At 35.8% G+C, this 24,910-nt stretch overlaps 1 protein-coding gene across 1 annotated transcript in view; it reads right to left on the minus strand.

The window, feature by feature from the left end:
- Window positions 1–20,140, minus strand: part of sim (bHLH transcription factor single-minded) — a 28,811-nt gene extending 8,671 nt beyond the window's left edge. The window contains exons 1-6 of the mRNA XM_090118189.1: window positions 20,080–20,140; window positions 16,968–17,186; window positions 15,666–15,841; window positions 14,770–14,891; window positions 5,082–5,202; window positions 3,707–3,885 (exon numbers count right to left, since the gene is read on the minus strand). Coding sequence (XP_089974315.1) covers window positions 3,707–3,885; window positions 5,082–5,202; window positions 14,770–14,891; window positions 15,666–15,841; window positions 16,968–17,186; window positions 20,080–20,140 — 878 coding nt within the window. The remainder of the gene's footprint in view (window positions 1–3,706; window positions 3,886–5,081; window positions 5,203–14,769; window positions 14,892–15,665; window positions 15,842–16,967; window positions 17,187–20,079) is intronic.
- Between the last annotated feature and the right edge of the window lie 4,770 nt (window positions 20,141–24,910).

A 24,910-nucleotide genomic window follows, 5' to 3' on the forward strand; every position in this document is an offset into this window, starting at 1 on the left:
TCTATTGTGCTGACTATAATTTCTCGAAAGTATTCCCAGTTAGTTCTTCGAGAATGAATCCTGCAAGGTTTTGTTACTTCCACAGGCTCATTATACAGTACGGCTATGACAGGTGTATGATCAGACGATAGTTCGTATGTAGATTTGCAATGTAGGGAAGAGATGGGAAGACCTTTCGTTACGAAAAAATCAACCAGGTCAGGATTCTTCTTTGGATCGGAAGGCCAATATGTCGGTTTTCCAGTAGATGTAACGCATAGGTTAAGTTGCTCGACAGCTTTCTTTAGTTCACGACCCTTCGTAGTAGTGGTTCTTGCGCCCCAGTCAGTATGTTTGGCGTTATAGTCCCCCGCTGCAATGAATCTATTGCCGAGTTGATTGAAGAAAGACATATATTGCTCAGCTTTTAGGTTGTGCTTTGGGGGTATGTAAAGCGCTGAGACCAGTATTGGACCACTTGCACTCTCAATAGAGATGGTAGTGGCTTGAATTTCGTTAGTGCTTATTGGATTGTGGACGTAGTGTTTGACATTGTCCCTGACCAGTATTGCAGAACCTGCATGAGCTCCGCCATCAGGGTGGTTAGTGTGATACAATTTGTACCTTGGCACTTGGAAGTGGGATTTGACGGTAAAATGCGTTTCAGAAATAAGCATAAAATCAATTTGATGAGTTTGCAAAAAATATATTAGTTCTTGAGTATGATTTGACAGCCCATTTGCATTCCACAAGCCGAGGATTATGGGTTTAAATATACTTAGTTGCGGGGGGGCACGGTGGGCCGCCTGCCTCCCGCCTGAATAAAATCCTCGCAACTGCCTTGATTTGTCGTTTGCGATCGCCAGTCGGATATTACACTTAGCAAAAGGCTTGTCATGTTGTTCAATTGTTGCATCATTTGTTTAAGCATATCCAAGAGTTCTTTAATGTCATTATTGGTTTCATTGGACTTTCCAGTTTGTTGGGTTTGAGTTTTAGGCAGATTAGGATCCTGTAGCGGAGGAGCGTGAGTTGCAACTGTTACATGCTGAGGTTTGTAAAGCCTTTGGTTTTGTGGTTTCTTATTTAGACCGTTGCGAACGACGTCAGCATATGGCTGAATTGGATGTTGGACTTGATTAGAAGTAGGGATGTTCAGGTCTTGTTGAGGAGCTCTGGCTCGAAGAGCAGGGTATTTCTTTTTCTGAAGCTCCTTGAAGACAGAGCAGCCTTTATAGTTCGCAGGGTGATTTCCATCGCATAAAGCGCATTTGACGTCATCCGATCGATCTTTACGCGCACATGTGGACGATGCATGATTTCCGGCGCATTTAATGCATCTTGGACAACGACGACAATAGGCTTTTGTGTGTCCGTAATCAAGACAATTGGCACACTGAGGTATAGTCCGTTTTGGTTTTGGTGGTTCAAACTTTACGCGACAATATAGCAGGTTTTTAATTTTATAAATATCTTTATTATTTGAGCTAGGTTGGAGTTCGACTACAAACATATGCAACGGGGTTTTGGTCAATGCTTGTTTGATATTCCAGATATTAGTGGTGATGTGCCCTAGCTTTGCCAATGCTTCTTTAATATCATCAGTATCAGTCGATGGATGTATGTTCTTAAGTATGACTTTAAAGTTCCGTTCTTGTTTGGGTTTGTAAGTAAAATATTCTGTGCCCTTAGCATCTAGTTCATTGACAATGATCCTGTACGCGTCTGTTGTTGCTGGTTGAATTTTTACCTGATCCTTGGGTAATACTTTAATTTCAAAAAGATCTTTCACGGTTTCGTCCAGCAATTTTATTAAGGGACGAATATTATTCACTTTGTCGATGAATATAGGTGGAGGTTTTGGTATCCTTTCTGTTGGCTGGGGTTGATGGTCCTCTTTTTCTATATCGTTATCGAGCATAGAGAAGGAATTATGTGTGGGTGTCGGCTGGCTTAGCCAGTATGTGCTGATTTTAGACTGTTTTTGGCTTCTATCTGCTTCGGGACTATTTCTTTGTCTCTTGCGATTTTGAATTTCAGTCCACTTAGAATTATCCGGGTTTTCATTGTCGTTAGTTATATCAGTAATGTTTTGGCTGCAATCAGTGAGGGATTGCGATCTTGGTCTATTGAAGAGACTAGGGTGAAAAATTTGTTGTGTAAGCCTTTTTTGATTGGTATTGGTAGGGCAAATATACAGGTCACACAACCGGGTTACTCCCATTCCGGTCATGAAGGCTATATACTTCAACTTAATTTTTTTTTTTTTTTTTTTTATATTTATTATTCTTAGAAATATTTTTAAAAGTTAATTAAATTTATCTTCTATTATTATTAATTTAAATAGTGGCAACACAGAGAATATTGTCTATGGATTGTCATAACATGTCAATGTCATGTCATTTTCACTTGACAATAAAAATGTTAGGTGTAATAATGAGGGTAGTCTGTCGATTGCAAACAGTTAAAAGTGTCACTATAAAGTTTTAGCACTAGTTTTTTTTACGCAAAACACAACACTTTCACTGGATAACAATCACACATGTACTTCAGGTTGTCTTTTCCACTTTTTTCACTTTTTAACGACATAAACTGGAATATTTCCCGTAGTAACGATTTTATATTCACGAGAGTATGATTTCATGGTTATGACAGTTGTGACAGAAGAAAAAAAAAAAAAAAAAAAACTTTTTTTAATTTAGTTATGCTAATAACCTCTTACCAAAAAAGTTTAACTCGGCCAACTAAACTAAAATAGTAAATTAATTAAAAATCAGTTTCCCAAGACTAGTGCAAATAAAGAAAGTTGTGTAAGATCAGCTTGACAGATTTTTGTGAAGCTGATCTCGATAAGAAGTGATAAAAATTTTGAAAAAGAAAAAAACTACTCTGGCTGAACCGGGGTGAACGGTATAATATTATGTTTAAAACGACATTCTTTATATATCGTTACTGTTATCTGAAAATAAAGCTTAGAGCTTTACACATAACTGGCTACAATAACCCACGAGTTTATCGTGTTACCATGGAAACAGTCCGCGATAGTATTGTTGGCTGTATGCTTCTCGGAATGCAATAAACATCCAATGTCAAATGGCTGAGCTTGAATTATTTGCGATTTATTACTAGGGCTTTAGTAAGTGATATGTATTTTCCTATTTGACGTGAAATAGAAGGTAGTACATATTCTGTAGTATTTAAGAAAAGCAAACCGTAACGAATGCATTTCTGCTGTGTTCTGTTTCTATATTATAGTTTTTTGTAATGTGTTTTTACGCAATATATTTGTAAAAATGTGAGTTTGTCATTATTTAGGGTATACAAGTTACAACTCAGCACAGCATCAATATTGAACCATAATTTTTTAAATCAGAAGGAAGTCAATCTAGTCAACGGTTGTTAATGGTAGAGAGATTGAGTTTAGCACATCATGAGCAAGTTTTAACTGGGTATCACGCGCCCGAAATCGCGGGCTTTTTAAATAAATTTGCTAAGTTGTGTGTTGTGAGTTGTGTGCAGTGTGTTGTGTGCAGTTCGTTGTGTGCAGTATGTTGTGTGCTGTGTGCAATGTGTTGTGTGCAGTGTTGTGTTCAGTGTGTTGTTTGCAGCGTATTGTTTGCAGTGTATTATGTGCAATGCGTTGTGTTATGTGCTATGCGCAGTATGTATGTTATGTGCTATTGATGTGATCACTATGTGATGTGTTGTGTCATGTGTGTATGCTTACCTGGCGTCCAAGAATATAAGTCGCATATCAAGGCTCGCGCGGAACATGAACATATTGGAGTGCAGCTTCAGTTCGGTGACTGCGGAGGGCGGGAGTGAGTGTCCGACGGCCACTAGACCGAGTGGCGCAGAGCCTTCACCGAAACGACGGGCTCGGAGGTAACCGGAACAGTGGATCACCTGAGGTCGAGTTAGTCAGTTTAAAGGCAGTATGTCGGAGTCAGTTTAAAGGCAGTATGTCGGAGTCATCTGCTATTTTATTTAATGACTAACACCTTCCTTAATAATTGAATTATGGACTTATTGAATGTAACGTTCAACGTATTGACTGAACGTCATTTAGCATAGTCGTTAGTTTGGATAAGGGGATGGGCTAGGTTAGGTTTAGTTCGTGTTTTTTTTTAACTACACAGAAATAGGAACCCCGCCAAGCGGGCTCCGTCAAGTCGCCATTGTCTTCTTGCGGACGTTTAGAAAAAATAAATTCTGTCGTCATTCAATGAACGCGCTAGTCATTCAATCAAATAGCAGATTGATCCAGATGACAGATGACGACATTGACATTATTTAAACAAATATTATGGAGAAGCTCCAAATCAAATCCACTTGCTTATGGTTCTATTTAACCAATATAAAGATAAAAGAAAAGTAATACCTATATCTGATGTCATAAGTAAAATAATTGCATATTTCATTAGAATAACTAAAACCACCCCTAATATACAATTATAATACCCTCTCATCACCCTGTACACTAATTATCACACGCAAAGTGCAATATGCCTCGCTACAGGGTGTTCACATTAGGGTGCGGTCATATTGAACTCATTTATTTTAGATTTAAATCCAAGCATGTTTGTTAATGATATCCAAATTAATTTTTAAAAAGGAATCTTTATTGATAGTAAATTTAAAATTATGACTGTACTTGACTGTGTTAAAAAATTAAGTACATGTTGTTAAATGCTCATATCTCAAACTTAGTTGATATATATCAGAAGGTGCTCGAAGAAATTTGATGTAAAGTGTAAACATTGAAGCTGTACCTATTTGTTTTTTATTATAAATTTGTTCTATTACTTCAAATCCCAGATCCCCTTCAGAATGTGCAGTGTAAATAAAGATAAAATATTCAATGTTTTTTTATTCAAATACGATACAATTGTGAAATTGTGCACATATTAAATAATTTTCTAGTATAAGTTGCAAAGCCGTGTAAAATGTTCCACACGTTGATTGCTTCTGTTTACCGATGAGTCCTGTTTGGTTTTCCTCTGGATCCACAAAGAACACGAGACTGAAGAACGTTAGGGAATGAAACTTAATTTATCTTTCTCTTATTAAAAATACCATTTAAAATTAAAAAAACAACGAACCTTGTACCCCGAGGTAGTGAGACCGGCGTTCCGTTTCGCCAAAACACACTTCATTCGAATGAAGAACGCTCTTTCACATTCTATGTCCACGCTAGCACTCCATGTACCGCCTACTGGGTATCTGTGAGACAAATAGGATAAATATTTCAATTAAGACATAAATATTGAATAAGTCAAATTGGTCAAATACATATTTCAAATAGGTAAGTCAAATTGGTCAAAAATGTCAAATTGGTCAAATACGTAAAATACGACAAGTTAAATATACAAAAATGAGAAATAATTTAATGCTCTTATACATTCCATGTCCACTGCTAGAGCTAGCACTCCATGTGCCACCAACTGGATATCTGATTAAAGAGAAATATGATGACTAACTCAAATGAGACAAATATGTCAAAAAAATGTGTGCGTGTACTAGTGTACACACGTTAGAAGTGAAACTTCGTTATGACCTTATTTTTCAAAAAATAATTTACTACATATATGCAACTATACAGATTACTTCGAATCACGCGTGGTAGGGATAAGAAAAAGATGGCGCGTAACGGAAAAATGTCACGCGTAACGAAAAATGTTACACTAAATTTTTTTCCAACCCCGATAAAGAAGTTTCACTTCAATAAGTGAAATAGAAGAAATAAATGCATCAATGGGTCAAATGCGTCAAATGTTAAACATATTCCAAATAGGATAAATAAGTCAAATATTATGTCACATAGGTCGAATATGACAAATAGGTCAAAAAAGACCAATCAAATAGATCTGCAATGTTTGAACGCTCTTTCACGTTGCTGGGTATCTACATGTCGGAGATCCCCCCCCCTGATATTACCGAACGCAAGCGCATGACTCACGAAGTGCACTTGGACATGGCCGTGGTAGCGGACGGGCATTCTAGTGTTGGAGCTCGTGCCGAGCGGACTTGTCTGTTCGAGTCTATATCAGTCTCTATATTAGTTTGAGTTTAGATTCGCTATACAAAGTATTCATTTCAGTTCATTAGTGATTGTCAGTGTTAGATTCCGTTTATGTCTTTTGATGCTCGAAGTTACCCAAGATGCCCAATGTAGAGGATATAACCAGCCCACATAGTTTTAAAATCCAGCCGTCGCCGATATCAGAAGCGGGATTGCTTTGAGCACAAAGAATAAACGTGATTTTTACAATCATCATGTGGTAATGTAGACGTGTTATAAAATTATTCTGGAGGTGCAAAATAGTATCATGCGACGTTTAATCGTAGCCATAAGAAAACCGGTGAGTGCTTACAACATACAACAAGTGGAACAACAACGTGCGTGATGTAATGCTATTGTCCGTTGATCTGTGTTTTGAAAAAAGCCGTTAAAGTTATTATTTGTTACTATTTGCTATTTATGATGCGTTAAAGTGCTTTGCAGTGTCTATCATGTCTCTTAATTTATTTTCTGGTAGCAGGGGACACAGTAAGGAGAATTGTTACAGTATTGTGTACCGTAATGTGACTATGTTAAGCCCGCTGCGGCTGCTTGTGTTAACTTGCAGGGTGGCGAGCCTAGCGACGTGAGTGCCTGTCGGTGTGTGTCTTCGGGTTGTGTGCGTCAGTGGCTTCGTGGCGATATGTGAGCGTGAAGGAAGTTGCCACTTCAACCGTGTTGTCGCGTGTTTCACGGTTTAACAAGCGTTTGCAGCGTATGGCCCTTGCTACTACTGAGTTTGTTGCCGGGGATTGCTGCAGCAAGAGCTCAGGGCAGCCGTCTTTATGCGGTGAAGGGCTTCGCAAATTAGTGACATTTACAGGACAAGTGCGAGGCGTAACAGGGCTGCTTCGCTGAATGTGTGCTATCAATAAGTCTGTATGAGACCTGCGTGTAAATCCCATTCGCAGACAGCAGATGGAGGGCGCGCGACGGATCAGCAGTCCTCTTAGTGTAGGGTTTAACCATCGCGAGTCATTTGTTTCATGTGTGGCGTGTCTGGCCACTTTGCATCGGAGTGCACGAGCGGATAAGGTGCTAATGATTGCACTAGGCATAGAATCACCGAAAACCAGCAGGTCAGGTACATCCACGTTGCCTGAGCGCAATCATTGAGTCAACACGTGCCGTGTGGCAAACTTATGGACAACTGTGAGTCATACATGTTTAGTTTTGTTTCTTGGTAGGTACTGAGTGTATCCTTATCAGAGATATAATTGCTAGTAGCAAATTGACTAGTAAGCGTTTTTAATAATAACATAACAAATAGTAACGTAGACAGTTCATAACAAGGTTTATGGCAAGTTACAATGGGTGATTACTTTTTAGTAATTTTAATTTGTGTTGTGCCTAATCATTATTATGATAGCGATGCTAGCTTATTAGGTTGAGAATTTAAACACAAAGTTTACATGTGTGATATTGTAATGTGTTATTTTATTGTGTAATAATGTTTAATGTAAACTTATTTGTAACAAGTCTGATACGACAAATTGTTTTGATTTTTATCACGCTTAACATTGGCTTCCTTTATTGTTCGTATGTAATGGACTCTATTTTTGAACTACCTACTTTAATGAGACAGATTTAGTTCACACTGTGTACATTTACTAAGGAATAGTGACAATACAATAATTTCATCTTATTGAAGCGTGTTGCTTAGTTAATTGAGTTTCTCTCTAATATACACTGGTACCGATAGAAGAAAGATACCTAGCGGTTTGGTAGGCTTACGTAGGGACATAAGTCCAACATGCAGAGGCGTGAATTTCAATTAGAGAATTTTAATGTGTTGTGTTTTAGTGTATTATTATTATTGCATTAGCACTGATTTACCATCTGAGTTACAGTTGAAATATGTGTCTGTTCTAGAGGAAATTTGTGCGTTGAACGAGCAGCAGATTGCGTAACAAAGTGTCAATGAGTTTTTAACAGCTGGATTAGTGAAACCAAGTAGCTATCTGGTCAGCTTCTGACGTGGAACAAGGTACAGTGCGTATCCAGATTGTAGTAAGGAATGGAGAGAGTGCTTTGAGGAAGGTAGTATCTTCTTTCAACCTATCCAAATGTGAGTTTTGAAAGCAAAGTGTTGAATACTTAGGCTTTGTTATTAAGGATGGTAAAGTACAGTCACATAGCTTATACAGCTTCTTATTTCTGTTAGTTTATTAACAGTTTTCTTAAATTATAGCACTGTTGTTTATGCTTACAAGTTACAAGGGAAGTAAAATTGATTAGTGATTACTCATCATCACATGAGCTAATCAGTCGAACGTTTATTAGTCTTTTAACATCACAGCCTATTCTTATGGTGTATGACCTCAGTTCACATAGATGCGAGCGCGGATGTATGTTGGTACTGAACTGTCCAGTCGCTTACTACAGACGCAGAACTACTGCCTTAGAGTCCAGGTTTTACTTCCATGCACACGAGACCGCAGTTTAAGTTGCAGCAGCATAGCAGTGGTTAATGCAGTTATGCACTTCAGGTATTATTTACAGGTTTGCAAGTTTGCAGTGGTGACTGATTGCAATTCGGTGGGAGCCGTTTAGTAAAAAGCAGAGGAGTGTCTTCACGTGTTCACAGGTAGAGAGGGTCTGTCTCCAGTCTATCGACTCTAATATCATTCATGACAGAGATAAAGGGAGCTAGTATAAAGGAGGTTGGTTGCCTTTCGAGTATCGCGCAATGCACATTCGCTGTCACAGTATGTATTTCGTTTATTCCAAATTGTGTGGGGCAGAATCGAGTCAACCTAGTTGAGCTTTCCGTTGACTGGCTGCCAGGACCATGAGAGGCATTTGGACATGCAGAATGAGTTGTTACTTGTTGATGTCTGGAAGACATATGCGGTAAGGTTGCAAATTATTTGTCAAGGTGCAGATAAAATGGTAAAAGATCAGTGGTACATAATATCCACGATTTAGTCATGCATCTGGGCTACATGTCTAAGTTCGGGTGTAAGTTCGTTGTGAACTTTATCACTTGCTAAATCTCTAAGCCTAGCTCAAGTAGAATTCAGGCAGAACTCTTAAGTTAGTATTCCGTGCACATTGATGCTACAGGGGAAACTTAGTGGGAAGAATGATGTTAAGGAGTATGTTTAAGTCTAATTGAGTCTTTCACCCGATATGTTTTGCTCTATTACTTTAAAAATGTGTAGAGTGGTATAGTAGTAGTAGAAGTAGTATAACGGCACTGGAGGCCAGTGTTCATTTGTTTGGATAACTAGCCAGTATTAATGATGATCGGGCAGGTGCTTAGAAAGTAAATGTTTTCGTAGTTATTTTGTAAAAAAAGTTACATTAAGTTACATTAAGATGTAGTCTCCACCGAGGGTAGTGGTGTTAATGATCAGGTAGATAGTGACGAGTACGCTGAAAAGGTGTGCTCATGGCAGTCATCATTCATCATCGTCATCGATATAGTCCACTACTGGACATGGCGTCATCGTCAACTTAATCAGCCTTTTGCGGTACACTGCTGGACATGGAAGTCATCATCACCGTCATCGTCAACATCTGCCTTTCGTATTCACTGCTGAACATGGAAGTCGTCATCGTCATCATCATCAACATCCTTTGGTTGTTCACTGCTAGACACAGCAGTAGAGTCTAGCAAACATCGATATTGTCAAGATACGTTAGGTGACGTATGACTGGCAATGAACTTCACTATAAACCGTGTTACAAAAGCTAGATAGCTGAAGGAGCTATTATTTGTTAAAGGAGACTTTGGGGTTAATGTCTGTAATTGATAATGAAGTCGATCAAGTTATGATAAAAGTAAAGCTTCTCTAAATGGAAATTTAATGTTGGTGATAATCTTCTTTTCGAAATTGAGGAAATAAATCAGAGCAAGCTTGACTTGAAGTATAAGGGTACGCTTAAAAATTGTTGAGGTATAATGATAGTTACCATTTCAAATCATTCAATTCCAAAATCCTCACAACAGAGTCAGGAAAATATCCGACCATGAGGTTATTAGTAGTAGCTAGTAGTGGTAGTAGATAAAATGACGTAAGAACTTTGTGTAATGTGTAAAAAAGGGGAGATGTAAAATGTTTTATCTGGATTTTGTAATGCATTGTAGTGCCGTTTGTTGAGTGGTAGTAGATTCTTCGTTACGTTGGTGCGTTAACGAGTAATGTCGTTGTAGCGACGGGCTATCCTTGCTTTCGCTGGTGCATAAGCAACATGAGTCGTTGTAGCGACGACATTTTGAGTTGTCCTTGTTTACGTTGGTGCGTTGACAAGATGAGTCGTTGAAGCGACGACCTTTTTGAGATATCCTTGTTTTCGTTGTTGCGAACGCGAGATGAGTCGTTGTAGCGACGTTATTCGATGTTAAGCCTCATTTCGTTGGTGCGAAATTGTGGTGTGTCGTTGTAGCGACGATGTTCCGTGCTTTATTTATTTCGTTGGTGCGAAATTGCGGTGAGTCATTGTATTAACATTATTCAGTGTTGTGTTCGTTTCGTAGGTGCGAAATCGAGGAGAGCTGTTGGTGCGGCGCTGATTGATCAATAATGATAAATGTGAAAACCTAAAATGGTTGACAAGAATCAGTATGGCCGAGCAGGATACTGTGAGTATGTAATCTTTGCAGAGACTTCACACGAGGACGTGTGATCGTCAGAGATGGCCGTGTCGGAGATCCCCCCCCCCCCTGATATTACCGAACGCAAGCGCATGACTCACGAAGTGCACTTGGACATGGCCGTGGTAGCGGACGGGCATTCTAGTGTTGGAGCTCGTGCCGAGCGGACTTGTCTGTTCGAGTCTATATCAGTCTCTATATTAGTTTGAGTTTAGATTCGCTATACAAAGTATTCATTTCAGTTCATTAGTGATTGTCAGTGTTAGATTCCGTTTATGTCTTTTGATGCTCGAAGTTACCCAAGATGCCCAATGTAGAGGATATAACCAGCCCACATAGTTTTAAAATCCAGCCGTCGCCGATATACATATGAGACAAATATGATAAAAATATCGAATGATTCAAATACAGAAATACCAATAAGACAAATAGTTAAAAAAGTAAATACTGGCATGAAGTATAGAGAATATTCCAATAACTTATATGCTATTATATTTTGTCAATCCAAATTTTTTGAAATATATCAAATCAACGACTACCTATCAAATAGATATAGTTTTGACTCTACTTCTATTTTCAATTGTGATAAAGTTAAATAAATGTCGAAATAAGAACATTAAGTCAAATATGTCAAAAAAGTGTGTCAAAATAAGAATATTACGTCAAATCAAACATGGGCGTAGCCACGGTGGGGCAGGGTGGGGCGCTTGCCCCACCCTGGCTCTGACCTGGAAGGTACCTAACCAAATTTAAAAAAACTGAATTATCTAGGAACTAACTATATACTAATTAGGTACTTAATATTTATAAGAAATTCACACTCAAAAGTCGTCAGTCGACATAAAAAATGCGATCAAAACAAAAAGCTGGTACGATTTATCTTATACGTACACAAACGCAATCTTTTTCTCCGATTTCTCGGAAACTATCTACTTTAGGGCAAAAATTATCATGACTTTTTTGTAGAGAATTAAATTTCGCATCTTTTTCACCTTGTAAACTTTTTTGTAAAACTTACCGTTTACAATTTATGGCTTATTTAATGAACCGGTTTATTGTTTTTGGCTAATAACTCTTAAAATATTTGATTAATCAATAAAATGCATCTATTCATTTTTTAAGAGCACTTTATTTTCTACACTCTACAGCATTTGTTTGATTTTTTTTTTCTAATGCCCGTACTTTTTGAGTTATAGAACGTTTAATGTTGGACTACTGGGCGTTTAATCGAAAATTTCAAGTTATGCACAGTATATAATGGTACAAATTCAACAAACTAAAAAAAAATAGTGCTTAAAAATTTATAGGTAAGTAGTTTATTTCGGCCGCCCGCGGCATTTCTACATTAAACGTTCTATGCTCAAAAAATATGGGCAATGGAAAATATTCAGTTTTACGAAAAAGTTTAAAAGGTAGAAAAGATGCGAAATTTTATTCTCTACAAAAAAGGTCACATTAATAGGTAACTTTTGCCCAAAAGTGGATAGTTTTTGAGATATTGGCCAAAAACTTTTTAAACTACATTTCATGGTAAAAAAGAAATTAATAAATCAAATTATTGTATTTATAGAAAACTAAATTGTATAATAAAGTAGCCCCAAACATATGTTTAGGGTTCTGAACCACCAAAAGGAAAAAAGCGGAACCCTTTTAGGATCACTTTGTTGTCCGTCTGTCTGTCAACACCTTTTTTATCAGGAACGCGTGGATGTATTGCTATCGAATACTCAAATCTAAGGTCCCTTGAAGAAAAAAAAATGAAAAATCCAACTACTAGGCAAAGCAATCAAAAAGATATAGCCGCTTTTGCTAAAAAATTTCAAGAATCGAAAGGGTCCCAAGGAAGAAAACCTACAGGGTACTTCCCGTGAAACCAGAATCTGTATTAAGATGGTATTAAGTAACTTCTTATAGCGCAGATATAGAAAAATTTTGCGAAAAGCATAAATTTAAAGTAGGTAACAACAAAAAAAACATGTTTGTATAGAACCCTCGGTGCGTGAGTTCGATTCGCACTTGGCCGGTTTTTTGGTTGTGTCTAGGTAGGTACTATTAACTACATCCATGTAGTATCTAGAAGACACAACTGTTATCTTATTTCTTGATACAAGGCCGGGTGTTGTCCCTACAACACCCGGCCAGACCCTTCTGACCATTTAGTATGAAATAAAAACCGCGAGTTTAACTTGTGCACCGATGGTTGCGTATGAGCCTGTTTATATGTTGTTACAGAAAATTTATACTTTTCACAATAATTATTCTTGTATCTATCATATAAGATGTTGCTTCTTACCAAATTTCAAGATTCTGTGTTCACGGAAAGTACCCTGTAGGTTATGATTCCCTTGCGAAAGTCGCAATTTGCGAAAATTTACAGCATAAACGGCTGTATCTTTTGATTGCGTTGGTTTATAAGTTTGATTTTTTCACAGCTTCAAGGGACGGTAGACATTAGTATTTAATATTAATTTCAGCTTCATATCTTTACGCGTTCCTGAGAAAAAAGTTTAAAGATAAACAGGCAGACAGACGGACAACAAAGTGATCCTATAAGGATTCCTTTTTTCCTTTTGAGGTTTGGAACCCTAAAATTTAACCGGGATAAGACCTCAGCTCTATTAAATATTTTTAAAAACATTAAGTGGGAAAATAATGGCATATGGATACGAAATAAAAAACTTACACACCTAAGGTTTGCTGATGACATTGTTCTTTTCAGTGAGTCTGCAACAGGGCTAGAATCAATGCTACAAAAATTAAATTCTGCAAGCATAAAAGTCGGCCACACATGAACGCATCTAAAACTAAAATTATGTCAAATAGTCAAAAGAAAACAATTAGAATAGAGGAAAACCCAATAGACTATGTAAATGAATATGTGTACCTTGGAAAGTTGGTTTCTTTTGATACAAAAAGCAACGAAAACGAAGTAGACAGAAGAATAATTACAGCCTGGAAAAAATACTGGGCCCAAAAAGAAATTCTAAAAGGTAATTATAGCCTTAAAATAAAAAAGACAATAATGGATTCCTGTATTCTTCCAAGCCTTACTTATGCAAGCCAAACATGGGTCTTCACAGAACAAGTAAAGAACAAAATTTCATCATGCCAACATGCTATGGAACGAAGTATACTGAAACTAAGAAGAATAGAAAAACAAAGGAACGTGGACATTCGCAAGAAAACCAAACTAACAGACGCACTTAATTTCAGTTTAAAACAAAAGTGGAAATGGGCAGGACACCTCTCCAGATATAAAGATGACAGGTGGACATACCATACCACTAAATGGCAGGGCCCAATCGGCAAAAGGAAAGTGGGAAGGCAGAAGAAGAGGTGGGTGGACGACATAGAGAAAATAGCAGGAAAAAACTGGATGCGTATGGCCCAAGATAGGGATCTTTGGTACAAGATGGAGGAGGCTTTTACCCATAAGGGGCCACCTAACAAGGAATAGATAAATAAAAATAAAAAATATATTCTTATTATAAGTAATTACAAAAGGAAAAAAATAACTGAAATGTATTATGTATGATTATGTATCCATACTAATATAATTATAAATGCGAAAGTAACTCTGTCTGTCTGTCTGTCTGTTACTCAATCACGCCTAAACTACTGAACCAATTTGCATGAAATTTGGTATGGAGATATTTTGATACCCGAGAAAGGACATAGGCTACCTTTTATTGCGAAATATGTACCACGTGCGAAGCCGGGGCGGACCTCTAGTTTATTAATAATTGTAAGGTGGAAATAAATAAAGCTTATTATTATTATATAAGACCTCAGCTCGGGTAGGTACTGTTTCTAGTTACATATTATTTTATATGATTGCCCCACCCTGAGCCCATGGCTAGCTACGCCCATGAAATCAAACGTGTCGAAATAGGAACTAATACATCAAAATATAACATTAAGTCTGTCAAAACAAGTCAAATAAAGGCGATTTTTCAATGCTTGGATAAAACTTATTCGTCGAATAATGTATAAAACTACCATTTTAAAAACGTATTCTAATTGCCCGTATTTGGCAGTTTACGTGACATTTTAATATTATGGTGTAATAATTTATTGGACGGATAAGTTTTATCCAAGCATTGAAAAATCGGCCCTAAGTATAACTTACCCAATGGTAGGACATTGATGTCCTAAATAAGAGTGTGGATGCTGTAAGCTGAGAACTGCGTTCATCTCTTCATGGTCCGCTTGGTGGATGTACTCGTATATGGAGTTGCCTGTTAATTCCACCTGTTGGGGAAATTTGAAGGAAAATATGGTTGAATTTGCTTTTAAAGGGCTTCTATATGTAACAGACAATATAGTATTATAGTAGTAACTAGCTGTGCCCCGCGGTTTCACCCGCATTGCTCAGCTCCTGTTGGTCTTAGCGTGATGATGTATTAGTCTATAGCCTTCCTCGATGAATGGGCTATCTAACACCGATTTTTCAAATCAGAAAAGTAGTGACTGAGATTAGCGCGTTCAAACAAACAAGCTCTTCAACCTTTCGGTCAATGCCGTTTTCAAATAGTTCATTTGTAAAGTAGATAAAGTAGAACTTTGCTATTGACTATTTAGGTTACAAAAATGGCATTGATATTTAAAATTTTCATTATTTTCATGATAATTAGGCAAAAACACTGACTTTCTGAAAGCTCGAACGACAACAACTAAAATTAAGAAAGAAACGTTCTTTCATAAAAACTACATTTCCTTTCCAAAATTTGCCAATAACTAAAAAATTGTTTTACACAACATAGTTACCTACAAGTAAAAAAAAAATCATGTTAAAAAAGTACAAACTGTTCTTATATGGTATTTGAGGCTTAATTTAGATTGAAACACAAGGATGATGCAATCACTTTTACTCACAGCAACAAAAATGACACTATTTGTGTGACATTATTGACATTATTTATGGTGACATTGGGTGACATTATTTGTGTCTACCCTCACTAATATACTACATTACTATATTAAAAATTCTTAAAACAGAGCAAACATGTTCTAAAATTCACTTACCTGACTCAAACCCAAATGAACAGACGCTGTTTCACTTATATACATGATCTTGCCATCAGGTGCGACCACGAAGATGAACCCATCGAGGGTCTGCAAGAGGTGGGATCCGAGTTCTCGTATGGACAGTTCTCGCGGCTGTGGGGGCGGTGGTGCTGCTCCCCACGCGTCTCCTAGGCCTGGTGAAAAGGAGGGAATATTGTACTGGGCATGAAGCTGGTGCCCACGGGATATGGAAAAGTTAAAATTGTTTAAAATTTAATAAAATATTTCCAGGGAGATATCGACGGCGGATGAATCTTTCATAAGTGGTATATTTAACTATCTTACATAGAGTATCTCGATATAAGCTTTTTGAAAATTTTAAAACTTAAAATACCACCTACATTTTGTAAAAGTATAATAATTAAAACTACGAACGAATACACCCAAAAAATTGATTGCTTTCGCTTAACTTATGCGTATGCGTTGCTAAGCATACGGTATGCCGTATGCGTAGCAACGCTTTGATATTGTAAGTATCGAATAACTCGAACTTCATCACCACCACCTTCATCATTATCATCACGTATAATAATAAATAAATAAATAATAAATATTATAGGACATTATTACACAAATCGACCTAGTCCCACAGTAAGCTCAATTAAGGCTTGTGTTGTGGGTACCTACTAGGCGACGATAAAATATATAATATTTAATAAATACATATATAGATAATATCTAAACTTACCACTTACCTTAGCCTTAATACTGATTTTCGCATTTATGTTTCTCCTTTACTATCGCTTCTGCTTAATCGTGTCACCTTATTGTAAGTGACCTGCCTGTCCATGTTGCAGCTGTATTACAAGCTTCTTCATAAACCACATCACCAGCTGGATTACCAATCTTATTACCAGCTATACTAGCCCTATCATCATCACCCTCATTACCTATCTACTACTTACCGTCTGGGAAAACCTGTCGCATCTTGAAGTAGCTAGTCGTAAGCCGTATAACAGACGCCTTGTCCAGTTGCGAAGTGATCGCTGACGGTAGAGGGAGAAGCTTCGCCAGCTCGAGGAACTCTGCGTTCTTTTTCTCTTTCCACGATTTTAGTGCATTGTTCATGGCGTCGCTATATTACCAGCTTTATCGAGCATTTTGCCTTCTTCTTAAACATTGTAGGTGACCTACCACGATATTGATGTTTCTACCTTTACCATGGCTTCTGCTTAACCATACTACCTGTCCATGTACGGCAGCTTCATCACCAGATTTATCACAAGCTTCATTACCACCTCTATTACTATAAATACTTACCGTCTGGGAAAACCTGTCGCATCTTCAAGTAGCTAGTCGTAAGCCGTATAACAGACGCCTTGTCCAGTTGCGAAGTGATCGCTGACGGTAGAGGGAGAAGCTTCGCCAGTTCCAGGAACTCTGCGTTCTCTTTCTCCCGACGAGATCGGGCCGCGTTCTTGCTTTTCTCTTTCATGATGGCGGCGTTGATGGAGTGCGGCCGCGCTTCTTTGCGGCAGGCTGAGGGATATTATTATTTTGAATTATACATTTTAGAAACTTTGCAATAACTTTAACAATGAACAGACTTATTTTACAAAGCTTGTTTTTATAAATTCATGACATTTAAATCAGCTTATAAAAAACTGTTTCGTCTAATTAACACATTATATTTTTCTAATGCCGGATATTAGACCATAATATTGTTGAATAGAATTATGAAAATATGTATATGAAAGTTCGCAACATGGAGAGTACTTTTAATTAGGCTACAAAGTGAGATAACCTAATACGTAAACACTTATAAACATAGTATCTATACCTACCGCATAGTACAATTTCACCTAGAAATTTACATGTTCACAATTTTCCAGCATATTTCATTTTTCAAACGCGAATATATGAATAAAAAATTATGCATGCGAAAAATTTACATGACCCTAACGATATATACATATTCATAATCTGTGAAGAAAAAAAAAACATAGACAAAATGGCGGGAAAACAACAACGGTGATGAATAATTCAAATCAACCGTAATTCTTACAAATGACGTTACCGGCTTAACGTATACGAATTGGCTTTATTGTGAGTAGGGAGATTTTCCCCGATTTTGAGGAAATTTTGCCATTCTATATGTTTCAAAATCTAGCAGAAACGAAAATAAATCCTTATTTATACACATTTAAAAATGCAACAAATGAACATTTATTGAAGTTAATTAATATTTTGGTAAAAATATTTATATAAGGATAAAACGATCTCTTACAAATTTATTTACCAGTAGTAGGTACTACAGGTATACTTATTAATAACGTAAGTAATACTAATTCATTTGAGAACTTCAAAACACGATTTTCTACATACTTTAGTTTTGGAGACCTTCAACCATTCTGATTGACAAGTAAATTATTAAAAAAACAAAATACCCGACTGCACACTAAAAAAAGAGTGATTGAAATGAATCTAATGATACCGCATACATATTTTTTTAAAGGGAAATTTAGAAAAAATATTATTATGTCTTTATCCCGTGGGACTTTTAGGATAAAATGTATCCTATGACACTCCCGTAATCAAGACAAATCTAACGATACCTCATACATCAAAATCCATCAAGCCGTTTAGGCTACAGGTGGTCACAAAGGAAAAGACATACATACATACTTACATACACTCGAAAAACATTACCCTCCTTCTTTGGCAGTCGGGTAAAAACATACTCCCACTCGTATCACTAAAACACTCTCCAAATACACAAATAGTAAAAAATGAGAGTGTGTGCCGAGCACCAAAATCGTCGTCTTATTCCATGACGTGACGGTATTGCCATGACGCGACCTTGAAATTTTACTCTCAACGCGCCTAAGGAATTTCACTTCAAAAATTTTTAAATCATAAAATCTATTTACTAAATTAAACATTGCATATTGTACCTACTAGAGTAGAATTTTTCAACAAATTTTAACAAAAATTATTTTTAAGGTAATTTTACATCCACACTAGAAACCCCATAAATTGGCCAATAGCGCTAAAACCGCGCGACAATAAATAGAACATATGGCCGCCATTTATATTGGAATTGCAATAAACTATTGTGAGCTCAATGGTATTTGTTCTATTTCCAAATTTGCAACGTATTTCTATTTTGATATAGCAACCTTTTTCTATAGTTTTGATTTCAGTATTACTATTGACTATTTTTTGAGATTGCTCACCGCCCGCAGCAACGGTAGGTATACCAAGCCCCAAGGAACTAGGAAGTTATAGTTTTGCATACGCTGAGTACGCAAAAAATAATTATAAAACTCCAAACGACTTTTTTTGACAAATAGATGATATGTGTACACCCCTAACAAGCGACCCGCTCAACTTTGCCACCCGCACGTGAGATTATGTTTTCATAGAAATGCTCATATTAGCGAAGCGGTATATGCCGGCTGCGCGAAGCTAGAGACGAAAACATGGATTAATTTTAGCAAAAAATTTTTGGCGTAATTATATTTTTTACGTGATCAGTAAATATGCAAAACTATAAGTAACTTCGCGCTTAGTATACCGATAGTGGGACACCCTGTATACCTACTGTATAGTATAAATATAAAACAAAGTCGCTTTATCTCCCTATGTAATTATGTACCTATGCTTAAATCTTAAAAACAATCAAAATCCGATGCGTAGTTTTAAAGATCTAAGCATACCTACAGGAACACAGACGGCGGAAAGCGGTTTTCTTTTAGGTGAACTACCTTTCCTTGTATCCTTTTTCATAAACTTCAGACAATTATTTTTGAAGTGATTTTTCTTTTGCACGGTTAAAAATTTTTTAGTAGAGAAAAATCTAATGCGTTCGCGTCGTCATTCTTGTTATTAAATTTGAAAGTTTTACTAAAATTCAAAGCAATATTTTTCACTTGCTATTATTTTTTTATTGGTGTGCTCTAATTAGCTACATAATATTTTGTGATGGTATTTATTTTATAAACTCGATCGAAAACATAATATACCTACACTAAATAGTAAATACTAAATAGTCTATAGGAACCATGTTAATATTAAAAAAAATGAAATTTCGAAATTAATGACATTTTATTTTCATTAATTTTAAGCGAAATATTAACAAGATTAATTCATATTATTATTACGTCCGTGACACTGCAGTGAGCGTGGTCATATCATAATAAGACAAGAGCAATATTTATAGAGGACTCAATTTGCCTTTTTAAATACGACATAATATTTTAAAATGTATGTATTTATAAAGTAGGTATATTGCTTAATTTAATTTTATACTTTGTATGATATAATAATAATAGATTTTCACAAAATTACAATATTCGACAATAATACTTATATACTTACTAAGGTAAGGAATATTAATTTTATTTTTAATTAATAAAATAAAAGAACTTACAAAAATCCATGTGTAATTCTTTCGAATGCTTAATATGGTCTCTTCTACACGGAAATTTCATTATAACAACTGGCAATCACTCCAATAAAAAAACTTAAAAGCGCGGGAAACTCATTCGCAATTCAAACAATTAAAAAGTTACACCTTACTCGTACAGGTTCAAAATCGTACTGGCTGTTTGCACCTTCCCAATATTTTGTTTTATCTGTGCATCTTCCTATGTCCGTTTCCGAAAAAAAAAATAAAAGGCACAGGTACAATGATTGCAAAGAGCCCGTATTTTGTTTGACAGCTTTGACAGTCCATTGTATTGGTGTTGATAATCGCGTTACATAACTGTGATTGTATTTGAAAATAATTGAGACGTAAGGGTTGGATGGGAGCTAGGTGTAGAGATAAATTTAATATGGTGATTGCGAAATCTTGAAATTAATTTTAGAGATTAATTATTGCATTATTCTGACGATATTTAAACGAAAATTTCCTCGCCCCGACTTGACCCGTACCTAATAAAAGAAATTACGAATGGGCAAATTATCATCTATCTAATTAAACTGGTCGAGCCGTTTTTAAATTGACTAGGCTAGGTACCTACAACCAAATAAAAAATCAATTTTTTTTTCGTGAGGATATCATTTATATCATCACAGAAAAAAGCAAAAACGCAAATAGGCAAAATAGCCTTTCTCGATAAACACTGAAAGAATTATTCTAAACGGATCTGTAGTTCCTGAGATTAGCGCGTTCAAACAAATCAAAAAACTATTAAGCTTTATATTATTAGTAGGTAAGTACCTACCTATAGTTTTAGATCAAATGTGTCCTTACGATCAACAACTCGACACAACTATTACTTCATAAAGGAAGTAGGTATCTAGTATCTACAATAACATTCATATGTCACAAACATTATTTAGCCATAACCAAATGAGGCATAATTATGCGTGGTCACAGATAATTCGCGGACAAAGAGCGCAAATCAATAAACATATTTGCATATCAGGCCATCTTGGATATTGGAGACGTTGGATCTATGAAAGAGATTGAATATGATGATATACTTATTTTTGTGTTGAATGCGTTGGTTTGGTCGTATGGACGTATTGGTATTTTAAGCTAGCTGTGCCCCGTGGTTTTATCCGAGGAATATATGTAGCTATAGCACTTTCTTTGGTTATTCTATGAGACATCTCAGGTAGTAAGTGACCTTCTTGAGGTGGACACAGTCTGCAATAATGTACGCGAATCAGTACCTATGTATTTACATTATTACCATCCATACTAATATTATAAATTCGAAAGTAACTCTGTCTGTCTGTCTGTTACTCAATCACGCCTAAACTACTGAACCAATTTGCATGAAATTTGGTATGGAGATATTTTGATACCTGAGACATAGGCTACCTTTAATTGCGAAATATGTACCACGGGCGAAGCCGGGGCGGACCTCTAGTATTAACATAAATTTGAAAAATAACATTATAGATGAACTCTAAGGTTATACTGTTATTTTCTGAGCCACTCTTTACAAGAAGCTTTTTATTAAATATTGTGTGCGTCTAGATCTTATAAAAATAAATAAAATATATAATCGATAAATACAATTAAAATCGAAAACGGAGTACGGAGTACTTTGTACGTAACGGCCGTAGCTTCAGTTTTACATGGCGGCTCGTTCTTATAAAAAATCTTTTAATACCATAAATGAATAAAAAAAAAATATCACTACCCCTCTTCCTTGAAAATCACGCAAATCCTGCTTGCATTTGTGCCCCTTTAAAACAATATATCTCAAGGACCACCATGCGGCCCAGATCCGTACCACGTGTGCGTGTTTTTGTTGCTGGCAACATAATCCCACTGTTTAGTCTGCTGTCTATGCGCGATTTATGAAATTGTTGATGGTGTGATTTAATTTCGAATTGAGTATGTGTATATATGTGATCAGTGTAGGAGGGAATTGTTTATGGTTGGATTTAAATCGAATTGAGTGTAGATAAATATGGGAGTTTTTGAAATTAGAATTTGAAAACTTAATGACTGATTTTGTCGAACTTCATATACCTACCTACCTATAAGACAAGACTAGGAGATCGAATAATCATATCAAGATAGGACTAGCTTTTGCGTTTGAATTGTAAATCTAGACCATTATCTTAATATTTTGAAGACACAAAAAATATCATCAAAATCGGTCTAGGTAGTCGTTTAGGAGTTCAGAGACAAACATATTATGTACCTACCTACAGAAAAAAATATTAGGCCAAATAATCATGTACATTATATCATTATACATTTTTGGTTATTTTTACAAAATAACATTACCTACATAGATATTTGTTTTTTATCGTTTCATCAATTAACCCACGCTGTAAAATCACACATATAAAAACTCGTGTGCTCATATTGAAAAAATATTAGTATTTTCTGAACAAACCTATTAACTTATAATCTTTACAAGGATAATCTCTTTCAGATGTTTACCTCCATTACACAATGCTTGTAAATGGATAATCGAATCAGTGGATTACATTTTGTCGTTAGAAAGTGAAAGGATTTAGTTTTAAACCAATGTTGGGACTAGGTACGAAGGTTCTATTGAAGAATAATAAATTGGGAATAATTTGTTTGTTTCGTATTTTTTTAAATCTGTAGTTTACAATTTTAATTGAAAGGATGAAGAGCATCTAGAGATGAAGAGGAAGTAATCGAAATAAATTAAATAAAAAATGTTGTGTGGTTTTATGAAACCACGGTAAAAGTGAAACTGTTCGAACGGTTCCGAACACTGCTTTGTGTAGCGCATGTCGCGTGCCGAGTAGGTATACCTACTCGGCAGCCGCGATACACGCGACATGCGCTACACAGACCAAAAAGTTTGAGACGATGTAATAAAAGTTTCACTTTAATAGGGCACTTTTTTGGATGTGTTTATGAGATAGAAACACCCTTTGAAATTTTAAATTAAAGCAGAAATTTAATTACGTCTATTGAATTTTTAAATTAATTGAATCTATAGCTGTACTTATTAAATAGGTGTGGGTATTATAAATATTATATGATCGCGAGGCTTTAACAAAAATTTCAATAAACAATAAAATATGACAAATTCGAAACACAAAAACTACGTGGGAACGAGTAACGAGTCAATGAAAACAAAAAAAAATTGTCTATGGTCTTAACTTTTTTTTTCGTAGGCGGGGTGTCACCGGCCATTGTCTATGGCCGCAAGGCGGACGCACGTGTCTACAACAGGTTTTACTGTGTTTTGTTTTTTTTTCGCGTAGTAGACACCTGTAGAGTCATTCATGATGCGTAATCATTCAGCAATTTGCGTGTTTGTGGGAACTTTGGGTTGTGGAATTGTGAATGACGTATGCAGATAAGGTGTGAGTTTTGGCGCTTTATTGGCACTGATTTTTATGTTCTTGCGAATATGTATCGATGTGTGACGAGATCATCATAATATTATATCTTCTAATTCAACATTTTACTGTGAAAACAGTTTTAAATAACAACATTAATTATTTATTACTTAGACATTTTTATCAAGTTGACTGAAAACCTTATCTAATTTACAGAAGTAGGTGAAGTGGTATAGGTAATTAGTTACTTTATAATAAAGCATAATATGATAGGTATACATTACAATTTACAATCATAAATAATTATGTAAAAACAAGTGTTTATTACCAATGGTTTTAATTTTTAGTGAATATCACAATATTTTAAAATCTGTTCCCACGCACCTCAAAGTAAACTAAACAATACATATCGCGCTATAGTGCTAAAATAATACTTTCTCATTTAAATTTTACCAAAATGCTTTCAAAAATAAATCTTAACTTAGAATAATTAAAGAACATACTCGAATAGCAAGCTTTAGGGCTGCATTCAGTTGTCTTCTTTTTTTTTTCAGTTGACAGATCAAAATTGGCGGGAAGAATGACAAGGCATTGTTTAGCGCGGGAACGGAGCATAGACAATAGGTTTTTTTTTAATAATTTGCATAATAAATCATGCAAGGGTAATGTAAATTGCTTTATTACTATATTGGTTTTAAATATTCGTGGTATTCGTGGTTACGGGATGACAGGTTGTTTATAATTGTAATTGAGGTTGTTTTTGTTACGTTTTTTTTAATAGACCTGTTAAGGGAATCAATGTAGTATGAAATGGTTTTAAATTGAGTAATCCTCGTAGAAATTACAAGACTTCACTGATTTTAGAACTGGATTTTTTTATTCTAAATAGGTAACTGCGGATGTACCTATGTCGCCTTTTTACTGCTGCTATAAGTTTTACTAGCGTCACAGAATAATATCTAGTAGCTTGCTAGTGTTAGCTAGAGTTTATGTTATGTTTCTTTTTGTAACGCAATTAAGTATAAATAATAATAGTTTAAAAAAACTAAAAAACACGCTTTTTATAGAAAACCGAACTAAAAAATAGAAAATTTTATCAAATTAGTGTATTGTCATCGGTCCTCAATAAATCTACAAAGTTTGAACGAAATCTGGCCGTGCGCCCAAAGAAGTCGGTTACAAACATACAGGTGAAGCTAATATAAAGCGTGTAAAAATTAGTAAGGCATCAACGCATCGTATTTATTTAGTTTAAAATACTACTTAAATAAATTTAATCGAAAATTTAGCACTCGAGAAACCTAATTTTAATTACTTAGTAAAGAAACATGACACATTGAAAGGTGTAAAAACACAAGTGATTTACAGGAAACATAGATTTATCGCTATCCGCCCCAGTAGTACGGGATTATAAGATTATTGTGCGCAACAAAAATTATATGGGCTCGTAATCTGGTGGGTAAAAC

The sequence above is a fragment of the Colias eurytheme genome, chromosome 29 (assembly GCF_061535395.1).
Source record: "Colias eurytheme isolate Ceu_HAF_F1 chromosome 29, ilColEury1 Martin Lab GWU primary, whole genome shotgun sequence".
Taxonomy (NCBI): Eukaryota; Metazoa; Arthropoda; class Insecta; order Lepidoptera; family Pieridae; genus Colias; species Colias eurytheme.